The sequence below is a fragment of the Myodes glareolus genome, chromosome 9, assembly GCF_982192425.1.
Source record: "Myodes glareolus chromosome 9, mMyoGla1.1, whole genome shotgun sequence".
Taxonomy (NCBI): Eukaryota; Metazoa; Chordata; class Mammalia; order Rodentia; family Cricetidae; genus Myodes; species Myodes glareolus.
The window spans coordinates 47792301-47811389 of record NC_142034.1 but is presented as its reverse complement, the minus strand read 5'-3'; the positions used below and the strand labels follow the sequence as shown (position 1 = coordinate 47811389).

Sequence of the window (19089 nt, the reverse complement as noted above, 5' to 3'; positions counted from 1 at the left end):
CTGGTCCTCCTGCTTAGATAACAGGCTTTCACCATCATTCTAGAATGGGAATCGCAGTCTGGGACTAATGGTGGGTGTCAAGGGACACATGAAGCCCTCGAAGTTGTGAAGAAGATTTTGTGGTTTTTTTTTTAAATTGAATTCTTTGATTGCTCTGTGATTCTACAAATATTGTAAACATCTGCATTATTTCTGCAGGGGTCTGGGCGGCAGAGCCATCTCTTGTCAGTTGCCGGAGCCTTAAGGCTCTCAGAACGAGCTTTGGCTTTCTTAGAGGCAAAATTCTGAAGGAGCATCTGTCTCTTGGGTCTTCGAATGCCTACCATAGCCTCCTCCTTTGTACACACAGAGAATGTCACCAATGGCACGGTCGGGAGCACTGCAGAGCCAGAGCACGAGGAGGTGAGCCTGATGAACGGCTGGCTCAGCTGCAAGGCCCAAGATGAGATTCTAAATTTGGCATTCACTGTGGGTTCCTTCCTGCTCAGTGCCATCACCCTGCCTCTGGGCATCATCATGGACAAGTATGGGCCAAGGAATCTCAGACTACTGGGCAGGTCAGTATGGGTTCCTTGGGGGAAGGATGAGGATAGCAGTCCCCTGAGCTGCATTCCCTGCTGTAGGGAATCTCAGAATGTGCTAGCAGGTGCACCATGGGGCTCCCTCAATGCGCTGGGGCAGGGTTCCTTCACGGTGTGGCACAGAGTCGGGAGCGACTGTGACTCTCCCTGTGTTCTGCATGCAAGCCCCAGGACTCAGGCCCATCTGGAATGACCAGAACTTGCTGGTCTTGTCTTTAACATTAGTTTTTGGGGTCACCAGGATGGCTCTTCAGGTAAAGATACTTACCACCAAGCCTAATGACCTTATTTCCATCCTTGGAACCTACGTGGTAGAAGCTAGAGAACTGACTCCTTCAGGTTGCCCCCAACCCCTCTACTCTGTACCATATACATGGAATGCATGCACCAACATGTGTGTCTGTACGCGCCAAAGTAAAATAAGAAGAGAAGAACATTGGTTTCCAAAGACTTGTGGCCTTATACTTCCTCCAGGAAGAAAAAAGTTTTTGAACATGTATAAGTATATGCAAATGTAGATTAGGTATACATGTACCCTGTGTGTGTGTGTGTGTGTGTGTGTGTGTGTGTGTGTGTGTGTAGGAGTGGTGAAAGGTGCCGCCCATTAAACTCTGCTTAATGTGTGCTAGACAAGTGTTTTACAACTGAGTTATAGCCCACAGATGCCATTCTTAGCACTGTGTGCTTTAAATGTTGTGAATGGGGCTCAGTGGTAGAGTGTTTGCCCAATGTGTACATGGCCCTGGGTTTTACCCCAGCACTGAAAAAAATAGTAAGAATAAAGTTAATCAATTAATTAAAATGAATGAAGTTTTTTGGTTTTGGTTTTGTTTGTTTTTTGTTTTGTTTGTGTGTTTTTTGAGACAGGGTTTCTCTGTAGTTTTGGAGCCTCAGAACTAGCTCTTGTAGACTAGGCTGGCCTTGAATTCACAGAGATCCTCCTGCCTCTGCCTCCTGAGTGCTGGGATTAAAGGGATGTGCCACCACCACCCGGCAAAATGAATGAAATTGTAACAATTATTAAGTGAGGCTGAGGCTGCAGCTCAGCGGTGAAGCACTTGTGTAACACAGAAGACCCCAGGTTCAAGTCTTAGCCCTGAAAACAACTCCCAAGAGACCATCATCCTCCTGGATCATCCTGCATGCCTCATGAGGCGTATTTCCTGGTCTCCCTAGAACTGTTAAGTGGTGATTATAAATGTTCTGAAGTGACACATAGTAAATTACTGCCCCCCATAACTATCTAGTAACAACAGTTGATAACATAGTATCAACTTTCTGTTTGGTTTTAGTGCCTGCTTTGCGGTCTCGTGCTTGCTGATTGCATATGGAGCGAGTAACCCAGACTGTGAGTATGCCTTTTCTTTTATTTGCCTTTTCTTCTTTTTTGCCAGAAGCTGGGGGAAACACCATCGTCCACAGGTGCTCACTGGCCCACCTGCTCTTGGATGCTATCTAGGCTTGGTGCTCCCTGTTCAAGCCAGAAGGGATCCCTCTTAGCTGACTGCTCAGTTACCTCATGGGTGGCCAGGGCCGCTTTCTGACTGGTGGTCTATTGCCTAGGACTTTGCTCTTTCAAATATGTGGCTAGTAAGAGAATAATCACCCCAAGCAGTGTAAGAGAGGTTCTCAGAATGTGTGGGGCTCCTGTCTGATCCCCAAGCCACCAACCCAGTCCATGGTGGTAGCCTCGCTGATGCTACTTGGAAGACAAACTTTGTGGACCAGGCCCAGTACAGGACATGGCCTTCCATGGTGCAGAAATGGTAGCTGAGCCATCTCCTCTTCTTCCTCTTTTTGTTTCAGTACTGGGGATTGAACCCAGGGCTTGTAAATGTCCGGCAAGCTCTCTGCCATCGAACAACATCCCAGCTCTTGGACACTTGAGACAGAGGTAGTCCAAGCTCGCCTTAAACTTGTAGTCCTCCTGGTTCAGCCCGAAGGCTGGGATTGCAGGCATGATACACCACACCTAGCTGAGCGAGGCCTCAGGGCAGCCTAGGGCAGCCCTTGAAAAACAACTTAGGAAACACCTGGATCCCATCCCCAGTTGAGAACTTTAAGGGCTTTTCGCACAACACCAAAATAGGACCGGAATTTCAGTAACCTCCTAGCCAGGCTCGTCTGTGGATTTCCAGGAACCTGGGATTTTGTTGTCTGTGGGCAGACTTTTGGGGTCATTTGATTGGGCCTAGGTCAACAGAAAAGAGAGTGGGCACACGTCTTTTGCTAGAACTCAAGGTCCCTGAGGTAGGCAAGAGGACGGAGGGCGTGCTCTCCAGGCGTCGCTAACCCTTGATGGCCTGTCCTTTATTTTTAGCTCATCTGTAGCCTTCTCAGTGTGGAACACTGTGCTCCTGAGCTCCCCCAATTATGGCTTTCTGTCTGTCCACAGCGCTCTCTGTGCTCATCTTCATCGCCTTGGCTCTGAACGGCTTTGGGGGGATGTGCATGACCTTCACTTCATTAACCGTGAGTATTGGTTTGTTAAGGAACATTTCCAACTGGGGAAGTGCTGGATTCGGGGCCGTATTGGTTGGTGTCCAGGTCCTTTCTTTCCATTGCCCCGTATGCTTGGACGTCCCAAGCAGTGTTGGGCTGTGGTTTCTCTAGCCTGACAGCAAAGCCAGTCCTATAGGTTCTAAAGCAGACAGGTGTGACTCCCAGGGTGACTTGCAGCTGCTTCTGGGCTTGCCTGCATGGGGAATGCAGGTCTCTGTCAGAGAAGAGCTGGGAAAACAAGGGCTGTTGCCCGCGTTGTTTCTTATCATCTGTGGCTGCCGTCCCGAGGCTCTCCAGGAACTCTGGCTAACAGTACCATTTGTTAGACAAGCCTGGCCTGGAACCACCCAGCCCCAACCATTGCAGGTGCCTGGAACTGAGTGGCAACATTGTGACACTCTTCCCGGCTAGGACACAGATGTCTGGCCAGATAGGTGGAACTGTTTCTTGGAATGTGGAGCATGCTCTTGGCAGGACCACCAGGATGCCACAAAACAGGTTTCTTTTTAAGGAGGACTGGAGGAGGAGCTGAAGGAAGTTAAAGAAGGAATAGAAATATCTTTTCCCATTGGAAGACCACAGACTTACACCGACAGGCAAGGGTACCATTCCCAGGCTTCTATCAAGGGATCATTTCCTGGCTCAGTTTACCTCTGAAGAAGGTCTGGGGGTACACTACTGCCATGGCTGTTTATAGTCTGGTTCTGTTTCCCATTATGCTCGAGTCAGGAGTCAAGCTGTTAAGAGGCCTTTTGTTGAGGTTTTGCTCCGAGAGCGCTGGGACCTTTCTGATCAAAAGAATCTGTAGAGGTGCTGGCATCTTGGTTACCAGCCTGCAGGCCTACATCTTCCCCGCTCCCTTTTCCTATGCTTTCCCTGGCAGGGAGGATTAACCATCTTGGCCTGTGTCCATGGACAGGGAAAGTTCACTGCAGTCTCTTCGGGAAAGAAGGCCCAGTGTAGGCAGCATGTGTGATGAGCCCTGGGTGTGGGTGTCTGAGGGTGAGCGACACACTCACCTGGGGGCTCAGTTGCTTCACCTGCTGGTGCCCTCGAGGTGTACTATTTGTTAGGGCATTTTTATTTTTGTTTTTTTTTAATCAGTTACATTTAAAATCAAAATAGATATTGTCTCCCCTATCCTAATCCCAGAGGAAAACAAATGTTGAAACAGGGAGAAGTGTGTTCGCACTGTGAAAAGTACACAGATTCCACTAGGTTGTGTAAATGTGAAACAGGAGTCAGGCATGGTTCTGTTTGTTCTTGGACAGCATGGAAACCACCAACCTTTTTTTTTTTTTTTTATCAAGATGAAAAATAAAAACCTGGCGTCACTCTTGTTATTTTTGTCACGTTGGGCATCTGGTAGGGCAGATCAGAATTTCAGGATATGAGTTTGAGATGGTCCTGGGCCTTGAGGAGCTTCAGTGCAGACAATGCTTAGTCATCATGAAGCATGGGGTAAACGTGGGCTGGGGTGCAGCTCGGGGGCAGAGTGCTTCTCCAGCGTGCACAGGACTCTGGGTGCCAACCCCAGCATCACAGCATAAAAAGAGTTGGGTGGTGTGGTCCGTGCTGTCACCCAGCACTCAGGAGGCAGGGGTGAGATAATTGCTGTGATTTTAAAGCCATCTTGAGGCCTTGACTCTGTACCCCTGGAATAATAAAAAGGACAGCTAGACATGATAATATGGTCCTTCAATCCCTGCGCTCAGAAGGAGTAGAGGATCAGGAGAAGTTCAAGGTTAGCTCAGTTACAGGGAGGTTCAGGGCTACCCTGTCTCAACAGTAACAACATCCATTCTCAGTTACATAGGAGGTTCAAGGCCACTGTGGGCTCAAGGCTCAAACAGTAACAGTAAAAGACAAATAGAGGAAAAGCACCATGTGGGGAGTTCCTTCTAAGACATTCTGTAGGAGCTTTCTGGGGTGACCCACACCTATAATCCCAGCACTCAAGCAGAGGCTGGAGAATCTTCGTGCGTTTTAGGCTAGCTTGATCTACACATTGAGTTCCAGGACAGCCAGGACCGTAGACTCTGTCTCAAAAAAAAGAAAAAAAAAAAGACCCCCTGTAGGGCAGACAGACACTCAATTCCCAGCAACCACACGGTGGCTCACAGCCACTGGCGCCCTCTTCTGGCCTGCAGGCATACATGCAGACAGAACACTGTACATAATAATAATAATAAAAAGAAAGCCTTTAAAATGAAGTTGGAAGCTGTTGTCCAAGGTGCTTTTAAGAAAAAGGAATGAACCCATAAGTATTCTTTTGACTTTTCTTATTTTGTTGTTGTTATAAATAATTTTTTAAAATTACTTAGCATTTTGGAAATTTAAATTGTAGGCTGCAAAATTCTCAATGTCTTATCTTCATCAGCTTTAGAATATATTCTTCATATTTGTCTGTGCATCAGTGTTATTCTTGGCTTATTAGTTTTCTGTATCTGCAGACTTCATCTTCCAGTTCCCTGCCTCTGCATTCTTCCTGTAGTCTCCAGTGATTGTCCTTGCTGTTGTCCAGGTCCATGCTCCCCTGTAGTAGAAACGAACTATAATTCACTTCAACTAGGTTCCCACTCAGGGATGTTCAAGTTGGTTTCCAGTCCTTCCCTTTGTGAACACTGTTGAAATGAACATCCTGTACGTGTATTTCTGTAAAATAAATTCCGGGAAGTGGAATCTCTAAGCTCCAGGATTTGCATGTTTTAACTTTTAATATACACTTTCTTTCTTTCTTTCTTTTTCTTTCTTTTTTTTTTTTTTGTTTTTTGTTTTTTGAGACAGGGTTTCTCTGTAGCTTTGTAGCCTGTCCTGGAACTAGCTCTTGTAGACCAGAATGGCCTCGAACTCACAGAGATCCACCTGCCTCTGCCTCCCGAGTGCTGGGATTAAAGACGTGAGCCACCACTGCCCGGCTAATATACGCTTTCAAGCAGACTTCTAAAATGGAGTCTGCTATCCACGGTTACCGCCCCAGTAACATGTCTGAAAGCGCCATCTTCGTATCACACTCCAAGACTACATCAGCCCTGGCTGTCCTGGAACTCGCTCTGTAAACCAGGCTGAACTCAAACCCAGAGATCACATGCCTCTGCCTCCCGAGTGCTGGGATTAAAGGTGTGCGCCACCACTGCTCGGCTACATCATTCATTTTTTATGTTTTCTTTTTTACATTTATTTGATTTGATTTGTCTGTCGTGTGTGTTTGTTTGTGGCTTCACATGCACATGAAGCCACAGGGAGGTCTGAGGGCTTTCTGAGTTGGTTCTCTCCTCGACCATGTAGGTTCTGGGGAAGGGATTTCCTGGGTCTCAAATGCCTTTATATACTGCACCATCTTGCTGGTCCTCTTTCATCTTTTACTTATTTATTTCATTTTGTTTCTGTAAGCTCTCACTGTGTAGCTGTGGCTGGTCTGCACTTACTGTGTACAGCAGGCTGGCCCCACACTCCCAGAGCCTGTTCCTGCTTCCTGTGTGCTAGGGTTAAAGAGGTGCCTTTTTCATCTCTTGAGTATTAGGCAGTTTGCCACAGTCAAAAATGATACATCATAATTAAAGTTTTTTCTTTAATCAAAAGGAGACAAAGCGCCAGTGGCACATGCCTTTAATCCCAGCACTTGGGAGGCAGAGGCAGGTGGATCTCTGTGAGTTCGAGGCCAACCTGGTCTACAAGAGCTAGTTCTAGGACAGGCACCAAAGTGACAGAGAAACCTTGTTTCAAAAAAAACAAAACAAAAACAAACAAGCAAAAAACCCCAGGGTTTTTAGATTTCGGTATGGCCCATGAATAGGCTCCAGAAAAACTAAGCGCTTAGTCCCCAAGCAAATAGTGGACATGTCCTACTCAGGGTCATGGCTGGCACAGTGTTGCTTGCTTTCATCATCAGTGCGTGTGTGTGCGTGTGTGTGTGCGCGTACGCGCGCGCTTTCTAGTAGCTCCTGGCTCTCCCACCCACCTCACCACTTCAGGTGCCTGGCCATCAGGTGCCTGGCCAGGCTACATGTGAGTGGGTCCTGTGTAAAGCGTTTGGTAGGAGGGATCCACCCTTTTAAGGGAGGTCTAGGGCTTGTCCTCTGACTTCTTTATCTAGAGGGCAGGGGTTAGTGAGCTGCTATCCCAGGCCTAATGCAGACCTCTGCCTGTTTTTATAAACAAGATTTTGCTTGACACATCATTTGGGTTTGCTCACGTGTTGCCTGTGGATGCTTTCATGGCACAGAGGCTGTCAGGCTATTGTGACAGAGACCATATGGCCCACAAAGACAGAAATATTTACCGTCTGGCCCTTTATGGAAAACATTTGCCAGCCTTCAGTCTAGAGTCTCCGAGAAGCTACACTGTCCTCCACCTGAGGGCAGAGGGCCAACACCCCACAGGCTCCCCCAGTATCTCTGGTTGCTCAGGATAGCCCTCCACCCCTTCCCCCAGGCTGGAGGGCTCCCTTTGGACATCCCTTTGTCCCATGAGGCTTCCCACGGGACCTGATCTCTCATGAGAATAAGTGCTGAGAGGAATAGGAAGCGGGCTGTGGAGGACAGACTGAAGCTGTTAGGCAATGTTCCTGGCTCTCTGCTGAGCAGAGCTGAATCTGCTTGTGACACAGCCCAGGCCTTTTAAAAAGCAGAACTGTCAGGCCCAGCTCCCAGAGACACCGCACTGGCAGCACAGTGGCACTTTCTGTGTGTCTCCCATCCGTGTTTTCATTTGGGGGACAAAGGAATCTTCGAGGTTGTCTTTAGAACTCCCTAAATCAAATCTATGAGGCTTTTAAACACAGAATGCCTCCTTGATAACCTGGAATGTGGGGGAATGTGTTGTCAGGGAAACCCTCATGGGGGGACTTTCTCAGGCCCAAGGGGCTTTGTAGAACCTGGGCTGTGGGCTGTTACACCCACCGGTGGAGAAGGGGCCCCAAGTTGGCAAAATGCCTTTTCCTCACAGACCAGGAGGAGGTGGTCATAGCTTGTACCCCACCCCCACCCTCACAGAGCGTTGGGAGTCCATACTCTGTCTTCCACAGTGTGGTCTTTTTCTCTAGTGAGGAGGTTCAGAGGCTATCCAATAGTCAGGGCTGGTTGTCTCAGGTCTCTTGTAGTGTGAGGCATGGGCATCCCTGAGGGAGGGAAACGCCTGTCCACTGGTGTAAGCACACACCCCATGGTGTGGAGCCTTGGCCTCCCTGGACATCTGGCCAGCACACTCTAGTCTGTTTGCTTAATGTCTCTAGTTTGTACAACCCTTTAGCTCGCTCCATCAGCTGAAGCACAAACACCGGCCGGCGGCTGAGGTGGCGTCTTTGGGCCGCCACCCTACAATCCAGGGCCTGGGTTGCTTAGAGATGGGAGCAGACGCAGCCAAAACTGTGACCATATCTTTTCCACTTCATTACCCTGACCCTTGTCAGTGTGGGCGGGATGGGGAGTTCTGGTCTGAAACCCTCACAGAAAAGTGGTTACAAAATGTTCAGGGGGGAAAAAAATCTCTCTGTGGACTTTCCTCATTTTATTCATTGCATTTGGCTTTAAACCCGAGGAAGAAATGATCCCAGGGGAATTAGATTGGAGTTTGAAGAGATTAGAGTACTCATCCGGCTCTTTAAAGACCTGAGGGAGGGGTGGAAGCCAGTGGCCCTTGGGAGTGGATGCTCAGCCCCATTCTGCAGCCAGGCAGGGTGTCATTTGCTTCTCTACCTGGAGAGCCCAGGTGCCAGGCGGGTAAAACAATGCGGGTCCCACAGCCCACGTAACCTCTTTCCTATTTCCATCAATACCCTGGGACGCCGAGGCAGTCATCTGATGGCCATTGGCCTGGGAAAAATGGGCCATCGGAGGGGTTCTACCTCATGAATTTGCTCCACATGACATGTGCTGTGGTTGACAGGAGGCAGTGGCGGGGGGGGGGGGGGGATCGGTAGGGTTCTGGGCCTGCCAGGTGGAATGGGAGGCAGCTGGGAGAAGGCAGTTTTCCCTCCCCGCCCCTGCACCAGTGAAGCGGAAAGGTGACCACAAGGACCTTCCCAGCGAAGGTGTGCTGAGGGGTGCCTGCCAGCCGGTTTCGGTGAGGGAACAGCCCGGCTTTGCTGAGTCCTCTTGTCCAGACTAGCTCCTGGGTAGATAGTCTGGACAAGATAGGCTGGATCCTGGCCTATCCAGGCTTTACTGAACCCAGGATGTGTATACCAGCCACCTGGGGATGAGAGTCCTCTCTGCAAAGGGCCACAGGCCTAGAAGTGTTAACCCCTACCTACTGCTGGGCTCTGACTTCATCAGAGTCAGGGTGTAGCCCCAAGGCGCGCAGATTCAGGAGTTCATGGATATGAAAAGGGGGTGTCACTCACCCCACAGCCCACCCTCGGGATTCTTGTGGGGAAAAAAAAGCATATGGTTTTGGTCATCTTAGGGTCCCTAAGAAAGATGGTCCAAAGTGCTTTTGGCCGTGGCCTCTGGGGATTCTTTTCCAGTGGCCTGAACACCAGGGGAGGGGCTGCCTGCAGCTGCTGTTTCCCCGTGGGGAATGTGACACAGCTGGGCCTGTTTATGGTACAGCTGAGGGACTGAGAGAGTGTGAGTCATCAGGCTGAGGCGTGGAGGACAGGTTTTTCACTCAGAACAGGGGCAGCAAAGTGGCTAGGAAGAAAACAAGAGCTGGAAGAGGGCCTTGAACTGCCCTATGTATGAGTGTGCCTGAGAGCCAGGCGGCAGCCTCTGCTGTGTTTCCCATGCCCCCCAGCATGGCTCCAGCTGCCTGTTTGGCAGCAGAGCTGGTCTTTCCCTCCAGCAGGCCCTCGAGGCCCTGCTAAGGCAGTCAGCTTCACACTTGCTACTTCTTCGGCACCATTTCCCGGCACCACTGTGTCCAGCAAGACTGGAATGAAGCTGGAGGAGAGAATAAACAAGGAGAGACCAGATCAGTGACACAGGGGACCCAGACCTGGAAGAAACAGGACGAGTCCATCTACAAACACATCCCTGGGTGGTGTGGTCCTGGACCCCAGAGGTCAGCTGAGAACAGAGGCTGGTGGGGCTAAGAGGAACATCTGAAAGGATGTAAGAGTCCCCAGTGAGCTGGCATCAGACAGGAGCCCGGAAGGGAGAGAGATGACCTGTGAGGAGAAATGGCTTGAGAGACAAACAGAACCAGGCCTTGATCTGACTACACTTTTGAATCCTATGTTTGACCTTGAGGGAGTCCTTTGATTCTTTAAGTGTTTTGTTCTAAGATAAGGTCCCAGGTAGCTCAGACTGGCCAAGGGTGACTGAGTCTCTGATCCTTCCGCCTCCACCTCCTGAGGGCTGACTACACGTTTGCGCCCCGTGCCCAGTGGAGACGCTGAAAGTTTTGTATTCAGTGAGTGAGCATGACAAGGAGCGGTTAGACAGTTGCTTTCAGGGCTTTAAAGACGCTGTAGAAAGCAGGTGCTAAAATTAGTTGCTGTTGGTATACATACTATTTAATGGGAAGGAAATCTGAGCAAGCTGTCCCTGAGCCAGACAGTGAGGGAAATCTCCGGCAGGCGGGGCTGCTTTGGAAAGAGGAGAAGGACCCAGACCGAGGGAGAAAACACAATCGCTGTTTACCACTTAGGTACAAAGTAACTAATACCACAGGGGAACCCTGCTCTCTGTGCCCTACCCTCCTGTGAGCACTCTGACTATTGTCAGGATGTTTATGCTTTGGGTTTCATTAGCCAAGGTCAGCCTCGCAGTTTCATCCAGTACAAGCGCTAGGTAGTCCGGAAGCCGTAACACACTGGGACTATCTCGCTCTCTGCCTTTCCCCAAGTTTTTAAACAGAGTTAAACTCATTTAATCCTGACCATTTGGTGCAACTTATTCTCCTGTCTTTACGTCCTGAGTGCTAGGACTATAGAGACCTGCCATCATACCCAGCTTGATCACCTATTTAAAATACGTCTTTTTGTTAATTTTTTGTTTAAAAAAAGTATGAAAAAATTGTATATTAAGAGAAAATTAGATTACAATGAGAAACATAATTCCAATATCGGGCATATTGTATGACTTATTTATTTTTATTAATTTTTGGTTAGTATACAAAATAATAGGGCATGCTCATATGCATTTATTACTGTGTCTTACTGATATTTGTCCCCTGCTACTTTCTTCCAGCCCTTCTTCCTCACAAAACACGTTTTCAGTGCTACAGATTAAACCTAGGACCTCACCCATGCTAGGCAAGTCCTCTCCCACCGACTGACCATCTCAGACCATGACTGGCCTTACTTTATAAAAGAATATTTGTAGTAGGGCATACTCAGGTTTTTTTTTTTTTCATTTATACCTCCATCTGGATTATTTTGAATCAACTACTATTAATTACTATTAATTTAATCCATGTATGCAGTTAAGTGTGTATTTTAAGTGAGGTACTGAGAATTGGGTGTGGGGCTCCAGCACAGACAGACCCAGTACTGCCCCCACCCCAAAAAGCAATTCTCTAAACTCTTTTCATGAATAAACATAAAAGGACCTATGATCTAAAACTAAAGCCTTTTAAAACAAGAATGTTGGTGGAGTGACTAGGTTGAAGGTAGGCACACTGTTGGCGGGGTGTCAATTGGCGCAACTCTTCGGATATCGTAAATCCCTAGAAAGTGTGCATTCCCTTCCCTTCAGGGATTTGCCTTGAGATAGAAGCCACCTGCACCTGCACTTACCTTCATCCTTCAGGTTATTCATTGAGCTGAGTGTGGTAGCTCATGCTTGTAATCTAGCTCCTTAGGAGGCTGAGGCCAAAAGATCATGAGTTCAAGGCCATCACAGGTAATATTTTAATTTAAGATCCTGTTTTTAAAAGCAAATTAGCCAGGCCTAGCAGTGTAGGACCTGTAATCCTAGTGACTTGGGAGGCTGAGCTTGGAAGATCCTTAAATTAAAGGCCTGCCTGGACTGCAGAATGAGTTCAAGGCCAGCCTGGATGAATTAGTAAAGCCCCATTGAAAGAAAGTGAAAGGAAGGCAGGAGATGTAGTTCAATGATAGGGCACTTGTCTAACCCGCACAGACGTTGCGTTATAGTCTCAGTACTGCCCTCATCCCAAATAAAATTTTGATTGAAATCTTTTAATGAATAAATGTAAAAGGACCTATGGTCTAAACCCAGAGACATGGTTTCCTAAATTATAGACTGCTCCGATCAGGAAATACGCACAGTCATTTCAGATTGTATCAGAAAGGAACAGCAGATAGCTTTAGAAAGCACTTTATAATAATGTGTCAGGTTAGAAGGGAAAAGTTAGCAATGCGTGCCTGGAATCCTAGTTCTTAGGGAGGCGGTGGCAGAAAACCATTTTTCCAACCCCTAATAGCAAGTTTGAAGCTAACCTGGGCTACCTGAGACCTTTCTCAAAAACAAACAAAAAAACCAAACCAAACAAACAAAAAACGGTGTAGGGGCTGGAGAGATGGCTCAGCAGTTAAGAGCGCTGGCTGCTCCTCTAGAGGACCAACCTGGGTTTGACTTCCAACACTCCCATGGCAGCTCACAACCGTCTATAACTCCAGTTTCAGGGCATCCAACACCTTCTTCTGGCCTCCTTGGGTATCTGCATGCAAATGGTGCATGGATATACATGCCGGCAAAACACCCATGTACATAGAATAAAGCAAAATATTAACCAAAAAAGGAAGTAAAGAAGCCAAGTGGTAGTGGTACGTGCTTTTAATCCCAGCACTCTGAAGGCAGAGGCAGGCAGATCTCTCTGAGTTCAAGGCCAGCCTGGTCTGCAAAGTGAGTTCCAGGATAGCCAGGGCTGCTATACAGAGAAAGTTATATACACCTGTAGTTCCTATTTGAAAGACTAAAGCAAAAAAATAATTATGCCCAGGAGTTCAAGACCAGCATTGGCAACATAGTGCAACTACTTCTAAAAAAAAAAAAAGAAGAAGAAAAGGAAAAGAAAAAGAAAAAAGTTTATGAAACAGTATGTTGGGCTGGTGAGATGGCTTAGGGGACAAAGGTGCTTGCTGCCAAGCCTGATGACCCAAGTTCAATCCCTAGAACCCACACGGTGGAAGGAAAGACCTAACTCCCATAAGTTGTTGTTTTGTTCCAAATGTTTAACAATAGACATGCATTTCTTTTCTAATTAGGAAAAATATTTATAATTTAAAATACAAGATATAGATGTTGTCAGGAAGCTAACATCTTCACCCAAGGCTCTGTGCTGCCCTAAGAATGACATACTGGCCAAAATAACATAATTTTCTTGCTTTGGTGACACTGTTCCAGGTAGGAAGCTGGGTGTGGTGGCCCATGCCAGTAATCCCAGGACTTTGGGAGACAGGGTAGCAAGACTGAAAGATCATGGGAGACCTGTCTCAAAAGAACAAATCAGAACAGGGATGCTCCAGACAGGTAGGCAGGAGGGATAGTTCAAAGGCTGCCATTGATCCTGCGCAGGGCAAACAGGTGAACTGCCCTTCTGTCCCTGTCCTGTCCCTGTCCTGAGTCTAGCGTAAGGAGATCAAAGCTGGGTGGCATACTCATCTCAAGCCCTTGTTATGTTGGTTGGCCTCTGTCTTGGGTGAGAGTTAAGGCAGGCTTGAGTAAAGAAAGACAAAGAAAAGGGCCAACCACTTTGTGGTCTGCTTTTGGGGGTGTTCCCTGGCTCTACTGGGGTGGTTCTGCCCAGGACTGCTTGTGATGCAGGGAATTTTCCCTAAGGGCTGAATAGCTGTGTGTGCCTGAGTGCATGCTCAGAGCTTCCCAGCCTGATCATGCCTGGAGGAGGACTGGCTCTTGGCCTCTAGCTGCCCTGCTGATCCCTCTGATCTCTTCCTTCTCCACTTGTCCAGACTGGACTAGAATCCCCTATGGGTGTGTTTCCCTCTTGCCACATAGGCAGGTGTCATCTTTTGAGTCCCTCCTCCATGGTTCCATGGATGTCTTTGCAACAAGTATGCTTTGCCACCCGAATACACGCATTTGGGAACCGCGTGTGTCCTCGAAGTGCGGCATTCTTTCCGGACAGCTGTGCAGTGACCACAGTTACCTTTCCCGCTCACCTGGGCGTGTTTGTGCATACTTGGCCATGTCACATTTCCTTTGTCTCCTATGCCCCTCACTTGTTCGCCTCTCACCCTTCCCAGAAAGTCTAAAATGGTAAGAAAAATCTTTTGGTATGCTAAGAATTTGGAAGGAAACTTGACTGGTCACCCTGGCCTTGTACCATAAAAGTTATAGATTTGTTAATATTCTTTTTCAGTCCTGATATTCCCAAAACAGTCCTCTTCCTTACCAATATTCTGAAAGCATTACTGATGTATAATGCACGTACCATTCATGTCACGTAGCGTGTACACATTGAGTTTTAGTGATTTCACAGAGGTGTGTAAACATCACTTCAATCCACTGCGTCACCCCAAACTGAGATACCCACTGGCAGTCCTTGCCTGTCTCTAATCTACTCTTTGCTTCTTTGTATTAGTCAACTTGGGGCATTTCAAACAGTGGATGCATATAACACGCATATAATTTTCTTTTTTAAGAAAATCATTTATTTTATGTGTAAAGGTGTTTAGCTTGCATGTATGTATGTTCACCACATGTATGTAGTGCCCATGGAGTCCAGAAGAAGGCATCAGATCCCCTGGAACTGGAGTTACAGATGGTCATTAGCTATCATGTGGTTTCTGGAAGGAACAATCTCTCCAAATCACATAGGATCTTCTGGGGCTGGCTTCTCTCCTAGTTTACTGTTTTTCCAGGTTTACTCCAGTTTTAGCATGTGTTATTGCTTCTCTCCTTTTATATATATAATTTATTTAACTTTATTTTATGTACATTGGTGTAAAGGTGTCAGATCTCCTGGAACTGGAGCTACAGACAGTTGTTAGCTGTCATGTGAGTGCTGGGAATTGAACCTGGGTCCTCTGGGAGAGCAGTCAGTGCTCTTAACCACGGAGCCATCTCTCCAGCTCTGCTTCTCTCCTTTTTGTAATTATGTATACATCACCTTTTGTTTTCCTATATATCTTGATGGACATTAGATTGTTTCCATTTTTTGCTATTATGAAGAATGCTGTTCTAAACATTCATGTGTAACACATACTTTTATTTCTCTTAAGAATGTACCTAGCAGTAGAATTTCTGGGTTATGTGGTTACTTTGTTTTAACTGTCTAGAAAACCAACTGTTTCCAAAGCGGCCATAGTATCATATTCCTCCTGAAAGTTTACACCCGCTCCAGTTTCTCTTTGTTCTCACCAACTCTTGTTACTCTCTAACTTCTTAGAATGGCCACCCTAGCGAGTCTGTGTGAGCATGCCCTGCCCTTGTGGAGGTCGCAGGACAGCTTCTCTTCTTCCTTCGTAGGTCTCAGTGGTTGAACTAAGGTTGTTATCAGACTTGGCAGGAAGTGCCTTTACCCACTGAGCTGTCTGTTAGTCTGTCCCATCCATCCATCCATCCATCCATCCAACCCTCTATCTATCTATCTATCTATCTATCTATCTATCTATCTATCTATCTATCTATCTATCTATCTATCTAATTTATTGAGACTGGGTCTCACTCTGTAGCCCTAGCTGACCTCAAACTCACAAAGTTCCACTCACAAAGTTCCATGCCTCCCAAGTACGGGGATTAAAGGCTTGCACTGTTATACCCAGCCTCTTCTCTTTGTTTTTTTCGAGGCTGGATCTTGCTAGGTAGTCCTAACTGGCCTGAAATTAACTATGTCGACAAGGCTGCCCTCACACTTGTAATGATCCACCTGCCTCTGCCTATTTTTGGAGCATAGACATTTTAAAATTTTTTGATAATATTCATTGCTTATTTATTTAATTGTTAGGAAAACGAGGCAGAAATAATGACAGGCATAGCACCCCAGCTACCCCCATTTTAGTAACAAGAACAGGCTTGCAATGGCCTTTCGTCTTGATAGGGTCTTGCTGTGAGCCTCAGCTGGCCTAGAACTTTGAGATGCTCTTTCCTTAACCACCTGAGTGCTAGGATTCTGGGTGTGTGCCTCTGTGCTCATCATACTGATAAAATAAAATGATCCTAGGCAATGAGGAAAGGCTCACACACAGGGGCTGAATTGAGTGAGCTAGGTGGACATAACTCAAGAGAATGTCCCTAGCACCGATGGCATTGTTTCATGACATGGTACAGGCTCCTGAGAGGGGAGAACGGCTATGGGGAGGGAGTGCTTTGTCCATGTGTTGGATCCCATCCATGGATGTGTTGTGGTAACTTTAATTTTTTTAAAAATTAATTTAATTTTGTGGAGACAGAAAAACACTCTTGGAGGTCAAAAGATGACTTGGGTATTGATTCTCTGGGGCCTTGTGGATCCTGGGATCAAACTCAGGCTGTCAGGCTTGATGGCGAACACCTTTACTGCCTACACTACATCTCAGCAGCCCAATGTGTTGTACCTTTTTTTTTCCAGATATTTTATTTTATGTGTATGAGCGTGTTGTCTATCTGTACAAATGTATGTGTACATGTGTGCAGTACACAGATCAGAAGAAGGTGTTGGAGTTAAGGATGACTGTGAGCCACCCTGTCAGTGCTGAGAACCAAACCCAAGTCCTCTGCAAGAGCAAGTGCTCTTAACTGCTGAGCCACAGCTCTAGGCTGTGATGTGGTGTCTTACCAGGCTTGAGGGTCATGGGGTTCTGCCTTGAAATCATTTCAGATGGGCCTGCTCTTGCTCTGCACCCATGTTCAAAGTGCTCATGGCAAAAACAAACCTGAGTCTTCCTAATCTTAGCTTTCTGGAGGTACCTGCCAGGTGACTCCCAAGCTGGAGTGTTGTCGAGTTGGAGAGAATCCTCTGCTTACTCTCAAAAACCCAGGCAGGAGCTGGGGAGCCACCTGTCTTGTTAGGATTGTGATTGGCGCCTTCCAGAAACATACTTTCAAAACCGAAAGCAGCTTTTGCTGACATCTGGTCCTTTCTGGGACTCTGATATTTTCATTTATAAAATGACACTCATTTCCCCAAATAGAGTCTTATTTTTAACGGGCTTCTTCCCTTTGAGGGGTGCCTAAGGCTCACAGCTTTGCTCTCTGATATCTCCTTTAAATATGGTAACTATGGTTAAGGGGCCCAGTCTGTGTCAAGCGTGGTGGGGGAGTGTGCAGACAGTCAGTGCCGTGTCTTTTCTTCTTCCTTACCTCTGCCCCTTCTCAGTCTCTGTCCGGGAAGGGAAAACTTGCAATTAGCGGCAATTGCCTAGTCTGCTATGCTGTGAATTCCACAGAGGGAGAGCAAGTGAGACGTGAGGCCTGGCCATTGCTAGCTGCTCTCTTCCCTCCTCCCTCAGGCAAGTCCGGCTCAGCCCAGGACAGCAGTGATTGCAACCCAGCACAAAGTCATAAGCTTACTTAAAACAAGGCCTTCTTGCCATTCTTGTCAGCTCAATTGCGTAGCTCTCTGGTATGAATTCTGCAGATGACAGTGTTGTCACAATGTCAAAGATGAGACACACCTGTGACCTAAGCGTTTCTTTCCTCCATCCATCCCCTCAGCTGCCCAATATGTTCGGTGACCTTCGATCTACGTTTATTGCCTTGATGATTGGATCCTACGCTTCCTCAGCAGTTACTTTCCCAGGAATCAAGGTGAGGGTGTGGCCAGCCAGTACCCCCACCCCAACTCATGCTTTATCCTAGCATCTGGGCAGAGTCTCCCCCCGCCCCCCACTAAGCCACTGCAGCCTCTCTGAAGAGAAATAATTATGGGCGTTAGGGATGGCCCCTCAACTGCCCCTCCCACCTGGGCAGGATGCACCTGGCAACACAGGAGCAAGAAAAGAAAACCGCTGGGCCTTCGGGGGGAGGGCTTGAGTGTGTACTGTGGTGTGTGACCACAGGCTGCCTGGGGAAGAGAGGTAGGGTGAGTGAGCTGGCCGCTGGTCCTGGGAGTCTCCGGCCTGTTGATGTTGGGCCGACGTTCCCCATTAGCCAGAGCTCTGCTGGCTGCCAAGTTGCTTCAGCTGTTTCCCTCCCAGGCAGGATTCTGAGCCGGTGGAAGTTACATGGGATCAGGAAGAAGCCCAGGCTCACAATCTCCTAGGCTCAGGTCCCTCCCCTCTTGTGTTGCTCCGTCAGGGTGTCACCAGGGGCTTTGCCCTCCCGAAGCACTGGCATCAAGGTGAAGCTAACTTTGCGGGTGTGGGGTGAGATGATGAGAGGGAGCCACGGGAGTCGGCTGGGAAGCTGGGAGTCCATGCGGTGGGTGGTAGGAATCGGCCAGCCATCCTGTGAACTTTCTCCTGTTCCTGGATGGTAGAGGAAGCAGAAGTTTCTCATCCTCTGTATATACGTACATGCTGGGCTCCATCCTAGAGAGCTAGGAGCTACATAGTAGGACACTGAGGGGACCCTCACATTGGATCTGGGGAGAGCTGAGGATAATCAAGACAGGCCTGGGGACCCAGACCTATAATCATAACTACTAAGGAAGCTGAGGCACGACAGGATGGCAAGTTGGGCTACAAGGATGGCCTACTTGGGCTATAGAGCAAGTTCAAGGGCAACCTGGGCAAGGAAGTCAGGACTTGTCTCACAGGTTTTTGTTTGTTTATTTTTTGTTTTGTGGGTGTTTGCTTGTTTGAGACAGGGTTTCTTTGTGTAGCCTTGGAGCCTGTCCTGGAAATAGCTGTGTAGTCCAAGATGGCCTTGAACTCACAGAGATCCTCCCACTGGGTTTAAAGGCGGGTGCCATCACTGCGCCACCCGCTTCGCCCGCTTGTCTCACAGTTTTTCAAGGGCCAGAGGTAAAGCTAATTGGTAGATACTTGGTCAGCACACAGAAGGCCCTAAGTTCACTCCCTAGTTAAAAAAAAAAAAAAAAAAAAAAGGATGACAGTCAATGCTAAAATGCACAGCAGCATTTACCCTGGCCAAAGCACCCTTTGCAAACAGTGCTGTCCCACGGAGGAGCTAAAGGGGCTGTGTTGGTCAGTCTCCTGAGTATCTTGGAGCATCTGCCATGTGTGTTCTTAAAGGCGAGAGAAACATCAGTGGAT

General features: G+C 47.6%; 1 protein-coding gene across 5 annotated transcripts in view; it reads left to right on the top strand.

Annotated features, from left to right (window-relative positions):
- Slc43a2 (solute carrier family 43 member 2) overlaps positions 1–19089 on the top strand; it is a 42964-nt gene that overhangs the window by 10971 nt on the left and 12904 nt on the right. For all 5 annotated transcript variants that reach the window (XM_085695316.2, XM_085695320.2, XM_085695319.2 and 2 more), the window contains exons 3-6: positions 350–557; positions 1874–1929; positions 2977–3053; positions 17588–17680. In XM_085695316.2, the coding sequence (XP_085551442.2) occupies positions 350–557; positions 1874–1929; positions 2977–3053; positions 17588–17680 (434 nt within the window). The remainder of the gene's footprint in view (positions 1–349; positions 558–1873; positions 1930–2976; positions 3054–17587; positions 17681–19089) is intronic.